Source organism: Uranotaenia lowii, chromosome 3, assembly GCF_029784155.1.
Source record: "Uranotaenia lowii strain MFRU-FL chromosome 3, ASM2978415v1, whole genome shotgun sequence".
NCBI lineage: Eukaryota > Metazoa > Arthropoda > Insecta > Diptera > Culicidae > Uranotaenia > Uranotaenia lowii.
Window position 1 is genome coordinate 3,822,683 of NC_073693.1, and position 16,236 is coordinate 3,838,918.

Here is a 16,236-nt window from a genome sequence, read left to right on the forward strand (position 1 = left end):
ATGCAATTTTTCGCACTTACCAAACTTACCTGACAAAGATGATTAATAACAGTAACATATGCTTAGGCTTCAATGATCTGCAATTTTTTCAAGAAGACAGTATCCAATGATGATTTATGGTAACGCATTTTTTTAAATCAACTACAAATTCTTTCGAATGGTTTCAGAAGAAATATGCTCAACCCAACAGTTTTTTTTATAATCAATTATATTTATTTTAATTCTGATGACGTAATCAGTTAATGTTTTCCGATGTTTCCATCTTTGTTTGCTCGGTATCGAATTTTCTGGGTTGTGTATAATTGCTATTGTTTTTTTTTTTGTTTTAAATAAGATTTATATTACACCGACAGGTTGTCGTTTCACATCCTCAACTCACACGCACAATGTACTGTCACTGTTCCAATCTCAGTGTCATTATTTCCAACTCAGAAAACTCATTACACTAACTTTTTGAATTACCTACTTTTATCTAATTGATTTGACCTCGTTTTTTGTTTTCTCTCGATTCAACATTCGGTTCCAACTTCTTTCGGGAAAACTTGTTCCATTTTAAAAGTTTCATTCCGTCAGCTTTCCTATGCGTGTGTAAATTACCGAACGAGTCTCATTTCAATTAACCACTCCTTTGCTAAAGTCATTAAAAATTTCAATCACAATTATGAGTTGTCACAACTTTCCACTTACAGTTTTCTTTCTCTCCCATCCACTCTCATCCAGCATTGTGCGGCGAGTTTTTCCAGGTTGGCCGCACAAATCCTCAACAGTTCTAACAACAATTAATTTTTATTTCTCATTTACTCGAGGGTTTTTTTTTGTGTGTGTACCCTCGTTCTCATCCTCATTCAGATTTTTTTTTCTTCTGTTAAATTGTCCGGCATGGCCGAACGCAGAACGACGTGGAAGTTAGCGTAATCCGAAACGAATAATTATCTTTTTAACGGTAATTCCTTAATCTCTTTGTGCGCGCGTTCACTCTCATTCGTTCGTTCGTTCGTTCGTTCATTCATTTAACTTTTTTTTTTGCGTGCTTTGCTTCCTCGTTATAATCTTCCATATCTCTTGCGTACTTACCTACCTACAATTTTCTCCTGGTAATTGAGCTTGGCCATCCGGTTTATGCGTTGAAAGTTTGAATTTGTGATTGCGAATTCGTGAATTGTTCAACCTCCTGGAATTACTAGAGTACAACTTTTTGTTTTGATATCGAAAAAATATAATTGGGTTGATTGTTGACGAGTGATTGGATTCATATCATGGGCTATAGTAAAGTATTCTAGTTTCACGGAGTAATTCCTCAACAACTTTAAAATTTAAACTATATAAATCATGATTTTTTTTTTTCAATGTTTTAGTTTACCGGCTAAAACTTGTAAACTGTCGTAACGAAACCAAGATTCATGAATCAAAACATTAAAATCTTTTGAGTTAAAAAGTCTTATAAAAAAGATTTTAAAACATATAAAGCAACAAATGGAGCTATAAGGGTCTAGGTACAGAAATTTTTGATTCCTTGTTTAGAAAGCCGAACGATATCAACGATATCAAAATTATTATCGAGTATGATTTTTTTTTTAAATCTATATCTGCTATAGATTTTGAGACATAATTTGAGCCCAAAAAACCTTTCGTTTCGGTTTTATTATTATTATTATTTCAAGCTTTAAAGTCTCGCTGTTTTTAATGGCAATGCCTTAAACTGGTGATTGGTTGCAGCAAGCTCTGCTTGAGACCGGACGTGTTTTTCAATCGGTGTGGTGTTCTCTGGATTTTGTTCATGACTGAGGAAAGTATTGTAGAGCTTTAAAAATCAATTTTGCATCTATTTAACGAAAATTTATAAAATGGTGTTCAGTGCAAATGTGAATTTTGAGGCAAGGATAGTGAAGAAGTCAGAAGAATGAATAATTCGAATGGAATCTTCTATAAAACAAGAAAATTGAAAATTGAAATTGAAAATTGTCGATTCCTCATGTTCTGGAAGATTCTCATAATAGATGAAAAGTTAAGTATTTGAATGTTCACAACTAAGGCCGTACTTGATCTCATTTGGTGTAGAGGTCAGAGAATTGGCTTGTCTCCGGGGCACAGTGACGCTTAATCTGCTTGTGCTGGGCAAAACCTCGTGACTGCTTTAAATCAAATCTTAGAGGTTTGATGTCTTCGGGGAAAATGTACTCGGTAATAAAAGCTTTCTCATTGACAAGTTGATATTCTAGCTCAGTATTTAAATTCATTTGTGAATGGTACAAAATTGAAAATATATGTCGGTTAAATAATGAAAAGTTGGCCATACCTTGATTACTATAACTCCAAAACGAAAAAAATACATGTCTAAAAATTTTCTTAAATAAAGATAAGACACTGCCCTATCCAACACACTTTTCAGAAGAAAAAATCCATCGGGGTGTTCCAAACAATGTTTTTTCGAAGTTTTGTGTAAATGAACCCGTATTTTCGTTAAAAATTTATCCAAAAAATATCGAATTCCATTTTTTTAAATACATGTTTAAAATCTCTTCTTATCTCAACGCAAAACAGAAATTGAAAAGATTGAATGATTGTTAGACAATTTTTCAAAATTATAGGATTTGAAGATTAAAAAAAATATTGCAATTTAATAAAGTTATTATAACCACCATTTGAATCCGAAGATAAAAAGCAGTGTCAATTTAAGTTATGAAAGTTATGAATTTTTGAGTATTTTAACGTTTAGTAATTTTTCGATTTTAACACTGTTCGATTTTTTCGCTACTCACCAAATTCATGCTCATTTTTAAAAATCATTCAGAAACCATTTCAAATATCTGAAAAATTTATTAGAAAACGAAGAGCTCCTTTGTACATGGTGTTTTGAATGGTTTATGGTATAAAATATGAGCATTGTAAGTATAATGTAAAAATTTCATGCAATTGTTTATATATTTTATTGAATAAATCTTTATAGTGTCTCAAATCGTGATTCTGAATTTTAAAACCTTTTTTTTCATCGACATAAGTATTTCAACGTTACACTGCGTTATTACATCGACAAACTAAATTGCATCTGAAGCATTGGTTATGCGAATCATATAAAAATGCAGGTTAAAGTTATTTTTCTTAAAAGGAGATTCATTTTATCTCAAGGAATATTTTTTTTGAAAAGATGAAATTCTGCTTGCCGTGGTTTTTATATGCAAGACTGACTCAAAATCTTTTTTCGAAGAATATGGTAAAGAGGAGATTATCAAAAAAAAAAAATTATATGAGATTTTTAAAGCCAAAAACTTGTATCAAGAAAGCACGATTTAAAAATTCTGAGTTGCGAATTCACACATGTGCACAACCCATTGAGTGCAAATTCACACATTTAAAAAAGAGTCAACTTTTCGTTTGTTCAATTGAATGTTCAATTTGAAAAAATTGCCTCTGTTGAAAATTGACGACGATCCTAAAGACAGATTTTTGATGCCTTTTTCGTTGAATCTCGGCTTAAGAGGAATCGGTATAAGATATAATGACTGTTTTCCATAAAAGAGCATCACTCATTTCTTCCTTTTTAATGAGAATAACACTATTCAATTGATATTTAATATGCTCTCACTTTGAAGAAAAATCGACAGATAACTACAGAGAAGAGTATTGTGAACTAAAGTTGATTCATTGTGTAAGGTAAACTGCTTTAAACACATATACAAAACCTTTACACCACTAAGGACAATAAAATTAAAAATTTAAGACAGTTAGAATACTAGTTTTTGCAATAATCTTAGTTTCGCCAAATTCCCGGTTTCGTCATTTTCAATTTGAAATTTTTTTTGAGCGTAATAAAATCAAAAAACTACTGTATTTTCGTTTATAAAATGATATGATATGATGAAGTTAAAGATTAAAAATGCTAACTCTTCCGCTCACTGAGTATTTTTTTTTTAAATTCTGCAAAAGAATCCATGTTGAAAAATTGAATCAAATCTTTGAAGTGAAGTTCTTGAGTTATTGAAGTGAAAAATTGAAAGTATTATTGAACTCACAAAAAACTCACCCTAAGCAGTAGGCTCCCATTTCAAGAACGAATTACTGAGAAAAATTATTAAAATTTCATGATGAACACCAAACACATGCCTTACAAAAAAAATTAAGAACTTTTTCATTAGCACGAATTAACAACTACTTTTTGTATCTTCATAAAGTTGAAACTTCGTTTTCCATTTAAACATTGATGTTTATATTTTGACGTTGAATTTTGCTGAAAAATTATACTTTAAGATGTTTAAAACTGGCGAAAGTCTATGCATTTTTATGTCATGCTATTCTCGCTATAACTAAGACAAGGTATTTTGTAAATTTAAAATCTAAAAAAATCATGAAAATTGAAAAAAAAAACTTGGTGAACGTTTGTCTTGAATAAATTGCATTTTACATAGCTATAAAGATATCTAATATTTTTTCACATTTTCCACAAACTATTCACCCCATCTTCTCGTATTTAGTAAAACATTAAATTTTTCAAATTTTTTTTATAGATTTGAGATGCGCTATCAATCTTGTTTCCAAAATTATAAACATCAATTTATTATTTGGAAAAAAAAAATGAAAATGAGATTTTGTCTAAGCTTCTATAGGTTCTGCCCTCAAGCATAGAAAAATCACATCAAAGTTCAATCAATTTGCAATTCGTAGTGAACTCGTTTAGTCCTTACTTGCCAATCCAAGCAATCGGGAAAGCAAAAAGTTCACACACCGGAATGAACACTAACAATTGCAATCCCGAATGAATGAAATTTTAATGGGCTCGTGAATTTGTTTACTTTTCCCAGTTCTGTTAAAAATCTATTTTATTTTGAGGTTTTTTTTTTAAAACAGAATTAACTAAATTTCATTTGAGATATTTTAAAAAGCAAAAATCAAAACTTTTTGCAGACATCAATAAATTTGTCATATAAAATAGAACACTTTTTCTCAAGCATTCTTCAGTAATGTCAGAAATACTTGTCTTTCCAAATTTCTATGGAAATCTTTTGAATAAGATGTAGAGTTAGAATAAAATAAATCTACAGAATTCTATAGAAATTGCATTTTTAAGTTTATGACTAAAACTTGAACCCATCGAAAGAAGTTTCCAAAAATTTCAGACATTCTTACTTTAAATTTCAAAAATCACTCAGCAAAATTTCAATAAAAAGCGTAGAGTAGTTACTGAGATATTGCAGTTTGAATGATATATGTCTAGAAAGTCCGATTTTCGTAGAATTACTATACACAGGGAAATATTCTTATTTAATTTTTGGCATTTCGGCGAGTTGTGAAAATTCAAGGTAGAATATTTAGAAAGAACATGAAAGTATTATAGGTGGAAAGATCAAAGCTAGAGCGCTTTGGGTAGAAAAAATTACAACACAATTCACCACGATGCATTTGGCAAAAAAGTAAGGCATCGGATGGATAATATGCGAAAACAAAAGTAGCAACCATCCGATGTACCTAAGAAAGTAGCACGCATCGATAGAATTGGCTTAGCAATAGAACAGCACATGTGAGCGCTGCTTGGGTGATTTTTTGCCCGGTCGGACACAATCTCACATGTGTTCGACCCGTCCGTGTTTCAATGTGGGTAGGAATGCGATGGGTTTCTTCATCGCTTCCTATCAACATTGAAATGGCGCGCGGCAAAGAATCACGCAAGTAGTTTAAAAGCTGTTCACACAACAGAAGCCCTGCTCACATTTTCACCAACTATTCAATTTCTTCTACCCAAAGCGCTCTAGCTTTGATCTTTCCACCTATAATACTTTCATGTTCTTTCTAAATATTCTACCTTGAATTTTCACAACTCGCCGAAATGCCAAAAATTAAATAAGAATATATCCCAGCGGCGATTAAAATAAGATATACACAGGGAAAAAAAATGTAACGATGGATGATGTAATTTCTGGAGATGATGGTGTATTACGGATTTTGTTTTGCAATAAAACATTTAAATGATGTATTAATCGCAGCGCACTAAATTGAACTGCGCACTAATGACTGCGATATTTGTGCGAAATCGTTCATTCGTGCGAACTGTCAAATCAGTGTAAAATCTGTCGGAGTTCTACACGCTAACCGCTTTCCAGTCAACCTTTGTACGGATAACTGCGACTGCAAAACATTGCACAACGCGAATACGTCGTGAATGAATTTCAAAAATCAAGAAACGGATTACGGACCTTAGCTGAATTTGTTTGGCTCGTAAGTATGTATTACCAAAATTAATTAAAAATGCAAGCAAACCCACAGCTTCAAATATAATTTCATTATTTTTCATTTTTCAGGAAATTTAGCTCATATGGATCAGCGGTACGAAACATATTCTTTGACTAAAAACCGCCGGGTACATCAAGGCAATTTAAAATTAGGTACCATTTGCGACTCAAGTTTTGTGCAGGTATTTGGTATAATATCACAATACTTTTTTTGCTATGTATCTCAGGCCACACAAGCTCTTATTTTGTGATCAAATAGTGTGAAAGTTAATCTATCTTACGCAGACAATTTCATAAGAAAATAAAAAACAGAGTAAAGGTAATGGAAATTCAAATTCGAAGTGACAGTGCGCGTACATCCAATTTTTATACAATTATGAACGGTACTGTAGATAAACAAATTAAAAACAATCAACCGTTTAAACTACTGTTTTAAACTACTCTCTCCCGGCCCGATCAAAACCGGGAGCATACTTCCACAATTTGAGCCTCTGAGCTTAAAACCTACCCCAGACTGAGTCGATTTGGGTTCAATTTGGAATTTTTCAAACCCTGGGATCTAAAAAGCTTCGTATTGATTTAAAGCTCATCCATTATTTTATTGTTTGCAAAATTTTTACGTAACGTAAATATGAGTCCATGTGAATTTTTATGTTTTTATGGGAAAATTTAACATTTTGATCGTAAAATAAACAACATTTTTGTATCTTACGTGGAACCCAGCTTGCTGATGGTTTTTTTTTGGTCAAATTATAAAACCCAGCAAGGTATTGCATGACTACTTCGCAAGAAAAAAACTCTCGAGGTCCTCTAGGCACCAGCAGTGATGTCAAATTATTTGATTGTTTTTCTATGTAAAAAGCCGTACCCTTATTCATCAGCTAATAACTTTTTTTTTCGTGATAAGATATAAAGTTACAGTTTTCTACAAAGTTTTTCAATAGAAAATTTCCTTCCAATAGTTCATAAATTCGCACAAAAACCATCAGCAGGTTCGGTTTCACAGAAGAAAAAAAATGGTGTTGGATTTTCCCATACAAGCATAAAAATTGAAATTTTTTCATCTAAACGTTACTTAAAAAATCTGAAATAAATCATGGATGAGTTTTGAACCAGAACGAAGGTTTTAAGACTCCAGGGCTAAAAAAAAAATCCAAAATGAACCTAAATCGGCTCAGTCTAGTTTACACCTCAGAGATGGAAGCCTTCAGGAAATCGAAACTTGGGTAAGAGGAATCACAGACCTTCGCCTGAACATACGCTCATATCAAATAGTCGGAAGGGTTGAAATCCAGACTGCTCGGTGGCCAAAGATGCTTCGGATAAAACTTCATATTCTCCTCCAGCCAAGTTTGAGTCTATTTTGAGGTACAAAGGGGCTCGATCTAGTTAAAAAAAACATTTTAGGGTTCACCTGAATTTGCACGAGTCTACGGAAGCACCTGATTTATCTAAAATGTCCATGTATTCAGTATTAACATTTACTCCCGATTTTATGAAAACAGGACGCATCTTCAATCTATTCGTAGTAGCTGCTCCAAACATCATTACCCTGGAAGGATGCTTGGGAGTAAACATGAATTTCAACCATAGGTACAGTTCGGGTCATAGAGACCCTAACAGCAAAGGAAGGTTAAAATTGCTCTAGATATACCTCTTGTTTTCCTACCGATTTGAACAAAATTTAAAATTTAATAATTTTATAATATAACTGAAAAACATATTCAAAGTCTGAGAAAAATTTCAAAAAAAGAGTTAAATGAACTGATGATTCCATAAATATATATTAAAATTTAAAGATTGATAATTGATTTGAAAAACAACAAAATATACTGAAATTTAACTCTGCATTTGTTTGTCATATTCACATCTTCAAAAAAATAAATTTCATTATTTCGCCGGTTCATCGGACTAAAGGGAAAATATCAAATTCATCACGGCTTTCCCAATTTAATGTCTTTTTTTGTCAAAAATTTTTAAATCCAAAATATTGAAAAGAAATAAGAAAGACCCTAATCTAGCATTTATGCTTCCTTCAATTTGAGAAAAAGTGTGTTTTTTTATTTGCTTCACAATTTTTTTTTAATTCACGACTTTTTTCAATCCTACGTCTCAAACTTAAAGCAAGGTAAATTTCAAGAGCTTTGTTATGCCAAACCGGGTTTCGAAATAATCAAACAGGCTTTCGAGCAGGCAAACAACTTCCTCGAGATGACATTTTTTTTCGTGTTCGTCTTTGTCGACGTCGCCACAACGTCATCAGTTATGCTAAGTCGCATAATAGATGAGTCGGTATTATTCATGATTTCATCTGCTTTTTAAGCACTAGAAAAACGGTGTGCAGAAAGAAACTTTCGGCTGTTTCTTCGAAGAACAGAAAAAAGCCGGTTTCGTTCCAGTTGATTTTTTTTCCTACTAGGTACCTTCCTTCGTAGAAAACTGCCGGCTTGGGCGAAAAAAAGTAAAATTTAAATGTACAAAATATTCGCAAGCTCGTCAATACTTCAGATCTTGAACGGAGACAAAAAACGAAACGAAAACTTTAAAAAGTCAATTTTTTCCAGCCCAGCCATCACGTCGCTACCTTCCATTGTTGAAAATAAAGTGAATCAGGCGGCATGTTCGGGTGCAACCTACTCGAAGAAAAGCTGTTCAAACTTTTTCTGCTTCCCTGCTTATAATCATCCCCCCATTCCTTGTAGAGGTGGCTTTTCTGGAGCAACGGAGGCGAGAAGCAAGAAAGTCTGCCGTCGTCGGTCGCTGCCATTTGGGTGCTCTCAGTTAGACTGGCTTTCCGGACAGAGCCTTTTCTATTTGTTTAATCAATACTTGATTGAGCGATAGCCGTTTTCCGAGCCGCTCGTCAAGGGTCGAGCAAAGGGGCAATTTCCAAGTTGGGTTCATTTGGGCGAAAAGTTGCACGGTTGCGAATCGATTGCAGGGGTGGCCCCATGTGAAAAAAATCATCTTCCTCTGGCCGATCAGAGATTTGATTTCTTTCCTGCAATGAAGTTTGTTTGGCATTTTTGAATTTCGTCTCGTGGTGATTGTTTTTCGAGAATATTTACTTGTTGATGACAAATGAATGATATTCCAAGCTCAATTTCCCCAAAAAAAACCAACTTTCGCAAACACACACTCACTCACTCCGGATACATTGAATCGCAACTAGCCTAAATAGTCTGAACGCAATCTGCGCTTCCGAAACTCAACGCCTGCTTAGATTAGGAATGAGATTAACCCATTTAATACTAGAAAACCTGTACAAAATATTCATATTTCATTTATAGCCTACTTGTTTTTTGTGTGTCTGTTCTGTTGATGTTGTCTTTATATGCACTTTTCAGTTTTTTTCTTCTTCTGTTGATCGTAGAAACAAAGTTCGCAAATTAGACCGGTCTGACAATTTTTTTTCTCATCAATCTCTGTGTGTTTTTTATTTCAGAAAACACGCCAACAACATATTTTGCTAGATTCTGTAACGTACAGCGAAATTTTTCCTCTGCGCTGGCTTCAACAAAACCACATCAAATGATTCAATTTTTCCCTTCTGTCTCTTTCATCTCAGCTTTTATAGTATACACGAGACTGACGTTTGAGTTTGAGTTGTCGAGCAGCATGGCCTACTGGGATGGACGTTAGCGTGCCTTCGTCGACGGCGCCGTCTGAGCCAGGAGGATTCACGACCGAGACGACACGGAATGGACGTACATTCCGCAGGCAGTTCTTCTGCTTCAACGTCGCTTTCGCTGCTGTCTCGACTACAGCAAGAGCTTGCCGAAGCTGTTGCCGCTGCAAAAGTGGAACATGATGTGGGTGGAAGAATCGCAGAAAAATCTCTAAGACGAGACGAGGACGACCAGAAGCGAGTCCAAATAAGCAGCAGAAAGAGTGGCAAGGTCATCAACCAGCAGCCGCAGCAACTATTGCTGCTGGGAGCCGTTCTCGGGACCACCACCGTCGCCGTCTCTAGCGTCCTCCTCCTCGTTAGCAGCAAATGACAGCTGAAGACCGCAGAAATGAGGGACAGGGAACTGACACAGCTGCTCGAACTACTGCTACTGCTGCTGCTGCTGCTGGATGCGACTGTGGGACTTTTGTTCGGATGTTGCATTGCGGCTGGCTTCTCACCTGCGCGAGTTTGATGTTGTGGAAGGGAGAAAAAAAATAGAACAAAGGTAAAAGTGAATCAGAAAAATGCATTTTTATGCAACATGTATGAATCTTCTTTCATCTAACAAAAATTAAATATCTGGAGAGTGACTTTGGCTGAATCAGTGTATGTAGCGGAAGATTGGAGTTATCAATGGATTAAACGAAATTAAAACATTTCAATATTCGACCCCTTAACATGCTTATCTGTAGGTCATGAACAATAAAGTATGATACTTAAATAACAACTGGTTTTGAAATCTCAACTCATCTGTAATCAAAATAGTCATTTTGCAACAAGTTGCAAAAAGTTGTTTTTTTCAGTATGAGTCGAACATTTATCCATAGAGGCTTGTCGAGTTAAAAAATTACGGCTAGTGATGCAAAAAATCGAGTTTGCAACGAATTTAATAAACTTCTTTTTACAAACCCACAACCTACCCTTATTTTTTAGTTTTTTTTTCTCCAGGAGAAAAACAGTGCCAAAAATAAACACTTTTTGACACCGTTTTTAAAACAGGAGCTGAAAAATAGTTATTTTTGTAACAACGTGCCAAAATTTTTTCAGTAGGGTAAATGATTTTAAGTGGAACCATTCACTTTTCCTAAAATCTAGACAATGGTTATAATTAAATCTTGTCGAAATGTTTAAATAAAACTTTTTCAAGATCTTTTCATACAAGCCTTGTAATTCTTGCTAAAATTTATTAAATGAAATAATATTTTTAGCAGCTTTAAAAACACACGTCGCAATAACAATATAAACCTTTATGAATTGTGAATAACCTGAAAAAAATAAGGACTCTTAACTCTTAACTGTATTTAAAAAAATAATTTATAGAAAATAGGTAACACCAGTGTTCCGAAAATCAATCAAAACAAACACTCAGGATTCGTTTCTTGTTGGAAACATTCTGATAGTATCATGGGGCTTCGCCTGACTGGTATGCAATCTCGATCAGCGCTCCACTCAGCAATGCAAACCGAGTCGCATCATTCAGAATCATTGGTTTTGCAAACATCGCATATCGGAGATGAGTGAGATACAAACTGATCCATTCTGAATGTCGCTCACTCAGTATCTGCCTGATTTATTTGAAATTCAAAATTATTTTTTCGCAGGACGAGAAAAATCAAATAGTTGTGCAGGACACCATAGATTCTTAGTAATTTTAACGTAAAGGACGACAATTTACACAATTAACACACGACGTATTACAGGACACGACACTTAACGTTCTTACAAAACGGAAAAAGGATTCAAAAATTACCTTTTTTGTCGACTGGTTTCGGGCTCGTTGTTGCCCATCTACAGGACGATGTCCGACTGATCACACAAAGAAATTATTGTGTGATCAGTCGGACATCGTCCTGTAGATGGGCAACATCGAGCCCGAAACCGGTCGACAAAAAAGGTAATTTTTGAATCCTTTTTCCGTTTTGTAAGAACGTTAAGTGTCGTGTCCTGTAATACGTCGTGTGTTAATTGTGTAATTAAGTTCTTACGTTGGCACAATCCCGTTTAATATGAGTGACGACAATTGAATAAGAAAACTTGTAAAAATTGAAACACGGTGAAAGTGAACATTTTTCCCTAGCAAACACAACTATAATTTGATTTTGTTCATACTTATGTAAAAAACGTTATAAAAACAAATAAATTTATTGATTTGCTATGTTTAAAATCAAACAACATTCGCTAATTTTCGATTTCATGTATCCCTCACTCACTGCCTGAACCATTCACTCCTGAATCTACAATTTGATGATGGTGCAGCACTGTTTTGACAGCAAACATCGTGCGAGGTGATATGTATGTTAGTGATGTATTGAACGATCGATGATCGGATAGGTCCAGAACCAATCAATAACAAAACTCGACCTCAGTACGTTAAGTTGCGAAGTGCAATAAGAATCATTCATTGAAAATGAGTGATTTTCGGAACACACGGAACATTGTCGCAAAACATGTATTTTCATTATACATTTTTAATTCGTTTACATAGCTCCGAGATAGACCCTTTTCTAATTCGTTAAGATTTTGCGTAATCCATGCTTTATTTCTTAGAATTAAAGAAGTTTTTGTAAACTTTTCACCTAATAAATCATGAAGAAGCCTATTTGGTACTGTTCAGACCAATTGTCATAAGCTTAAATATTTGAAAGATTCTAGAATATTCTAAAAATTTTCTTTGATTTTTCAACCACGCGAATGGAATGCATTGGAGTTTTTACACATTTCCAGTTGTTTCGCACGCTCAGAAAGTTCCAGAGTCATCTTCATTTGTCAGAAGCTCGCGTTCCCAAAACATTCCAGATCGTTTGGTGCGCCTATAAATAGCATCTCGCGCAGACTAAGAGTTCTGTAATGATTCAAAATTCGTGGTTGTTTGTTGATCCGTGATTTGTCATAAAGTGAATCTTCTAAGTTTGGTGAATTCTTAGTAATATTTGTCCACTTGCCCAGACAGCCACAATACAAATGAAGAAAACATGATTCGAAGCCATAGGTTAGTGTATTTTTGAGAAAGAATGACTAAGGCCATCTCATCACCCCGTTGGTGCGTATTGTACTTACAGTTTTCCCCTAATATTGACCAATGAGAGATGTTTAAAACATTTTCGCCGGCAACGATTTGAAGGCTAAGAGAGCAAATCTTGTGCTCTCTTACATTTTATCGATAGGTACGTATAAGGTGTCAGATAACCAATTGTTGTAGTTTAAATTAAACATCAGAAAAAAAAATTCAAAAAAAAAGTTTCTGTTACATTCTTTTCTTAAAATGATTCTCTGATTTAAATCCTTTCGATCGATATCCAACACATAAAAATTGGAAGATTACAGGCGAAGTTATGTCTTACATTTTCAGTGAAAAAAATAAAATTAAGCTAGAAAAAAAAGTTGAATAATAGAACGTAATAATACTTTGTAAGCATATTTAATTTTTATCAAGCATACATGTGAAAGTTAAGTAAAAAACACGCTAAGAAACACTTGGTGTGATTTGAACAACATAAGTACCAACACGTGGAAAGTATGTATGTATGTATGTATTGTATCCACCTTGGGTTTACGGCAGCGCCGCGGTTGTGGCAAAAAAAATAACCCACACGTCCATCTTGGCTACCACGCAACACAATAATAACCCCTCAATGAGACTTCTAAGGGAATGGAATCGTAAGCAGAGGCACTAACGGTATCCAGGGTAAAAAGGGGGAAAGTCTCGAGAAGCTATAACCATTTTGTTGACTAACCAAGATAGCATGCAAAGTATAATCCCGCCGCCAAGGCTTCCGAAAAAAGAGTGCGTCCTTATTTTACAAAAAGTAATCAAACACTTTCTTTTCCTCAACCATGTCAAATTCCCTTGGCATACATTGAGGAACGTCCAGTATTCGAAACGGGAACTAGCATACACGGTAACCGCTCCTTTTGTAAAACGAGGATACCCAGATGCCCCTGCCCTTTTTGTTAGAATATATTAGGGATTTAAATGTATAGTCAAACGAAATAAAATAATAGAATACAGTGTGTTGTAATATTAATAAAATAATAAAACATTATGTAAGATAATATAATTTAACATAGTATTATAAAATTTAAATTAATATAAAAGAATAAAACAATTGACATACAAAATATTACAATTATAGAAGTTATGACAAAAGAAATATCAATATGAAATATTTGCAGCAGTCACCAGTCACCTGAAATAATGATACATATGATATTATGATGTAATTTAGGGCAGGGAAGAATGCCCTAAGTAGTAAATTCCTGGATAAAAAATTATGATGAAATTTCTGTATAAAGAATATTTGTGATGCCGTGATGATCCCTTGCGGAAGTAAGAAGCTGGAAAGAATGTTAGTTAATAAATATATATCTTGGAGTAATAATCATCGATATTGTGGCGCTAATTTTTAAGATATATGACGATTATGTTCTGACGATCAACTATATGTGAGCAATAGATAAATGAAGTAAAACCAAAACAACAAAATAAGCTATTTTATCTAAATAATAGAAATCCGTATAATTAACTAAATATTTACATAATTTTGTCGATGAAAAATATTAAAAATGAAAATTTCATCAACTGTGTATCCCAATTGCAGTTTAAACAATAACTCCTCATCACATAACAAAAGTAAAAAAGATCGACATGACTTTTTATAAAGTGAAAAATAGTGGATTGAAATTGGATTATTGAATGTGTTCATACATCGTGAATAAGTGTCCTCCTTACAGTATTTTTAGCAATTGGGACTTAAATACTTGTAAAATTTCATAAATTGTGTCCCTTTAACTGAAACTCTTTTTTTATGTTTAAAATTCTAAAATTTCAAATCGGAAGTTCACAATTGAGCTTGATCAATTCCATCGATTACAAAATACAATAAATTCATTATTGAAAACAGCTTTATCTAAATGATGATATCACCTAAAAGAAATTAAACAGATTATACAACAAACAATTTCTTAGTCATAAATAAATTTAAACACTCCACAAAAGACGAATCAACAAAAAATCTTGGCAACTATGATTGTAAATGATTGAAAATGAGAATTTAAAATAATTTATACATTCATGAAAATTTGATGTTAATTCGATTTAATTCGAAATGATACGTTAATTGTTATATAAAACAGTTCAAGCTTTCTGAAATCAAAATATTAGTCCTAAAATCAACATAACCTGAAATGAAACAACACTGAAGTAAAATCTGTAAAATATCTATGAATTTCAATTCCTAATCAAGTCGCATGGGGAACAACAAGTTAAATAAATGATTTTCGATGACTTCCTATCTTTTGCTTGTTTACCTGTAATAAAATACTGTATTATTTGGTATTAAAATAATTGAATTATAATATCTTGATGATGTCAAATATAATTCTTGGTTTCTAGACGTCAACTACTGTTATTTTATGAAATGATTTTAGATGAATGACAGATAAATTAACAATACGGTAGTGAATTTTGAAAAGGGCGAATGCGCCAAATGTAAACAAATAGAGATATCCTCATGGTGTTTTGCTGGGAGCTTATGGAGACTTCAAACTTTAAAAGCGTTTTTCTCGAATCAGTGTCAGTTGACGCATTCGCCGTATTCAAAATTCGATACCGAATAGATACTAATTTAATATTAATGATTTGCAGTGAAACTGTTTAAGGTAAATGTAATATTTTTATCCACGTTTTTATATTGGCGTTGTTAAATTAAAATTAAAAAAAAAACACGATTGATAATATCGAGTAGAACATGTCGTCGAAAATATGATAAGGTACAGTGCTGTGGAAGGGATTTAAAAAAAATTGTATGTATCAAACTGGAATCTTACTACTATGTTTGATGCATAAATAATTAAGAAAGTAATTTCAATAGATGTACATTATACAAAAAAAATTAATATTCGACACTATAAAAAAAAACAGAACAACCTGTAAAATATGGATGAAATCATGATGATTACCTTTTCACCTAACTTACCTCAGCGGCTCTTAGAGGAAAAAAGAGCTAATTCTATTCACACTCTGCTCTAGGAGCTTTTGCTACTCACCGCTGCCAAAGCAAGGGCGAACGAATAAAAAGAGACCACTATAAAGCCATGTCAATAAGAAAAAAGAAGATGGAACATTCTCACCAAGTATGCTGGATCTGCCTTTTGCGTCCCTCGCTTACTGAGATTGGAACGGACATGTTCGTACATGTTGCGATCATAAGTACCAACACGTGGAAAGTGAACACAAATCGTTGGAAAATTGTTGTTTACGAGTTTTGATCACCGCCATTTGTTGTTATCTTTTTTTTCGGTGATTGTTGAGCCAAATAATAACAATTTCTTAACGTTTCGGCC

At 33.5% G+C, this 16,236-nt stretch overlaps 1 protein-coding gene across 1 annotated transcript in view; it reads right to left on the bottom strand.

The window, feature by feature from the left end:
* Positions 1-230: 230 nt before the first annotated feature.
* LOC129751622 (uncharacterized) overlaps positions 231-16,236 on the bottom strand; it is a 188,875-nt gene continuing 172,869 nt past the window's right edge. The window contains exon 6 of the mRNA XM_055747228.1: positions 231-10,352. Coding sequence (XP_055603203.1) covers positions 9,793-10,352 — 560 coding nt within the window. The 3' untranslated portion in view covers positions 231-9,792. The remainder of the gene's footprint in view (positions 10,353-16,236) is intronic.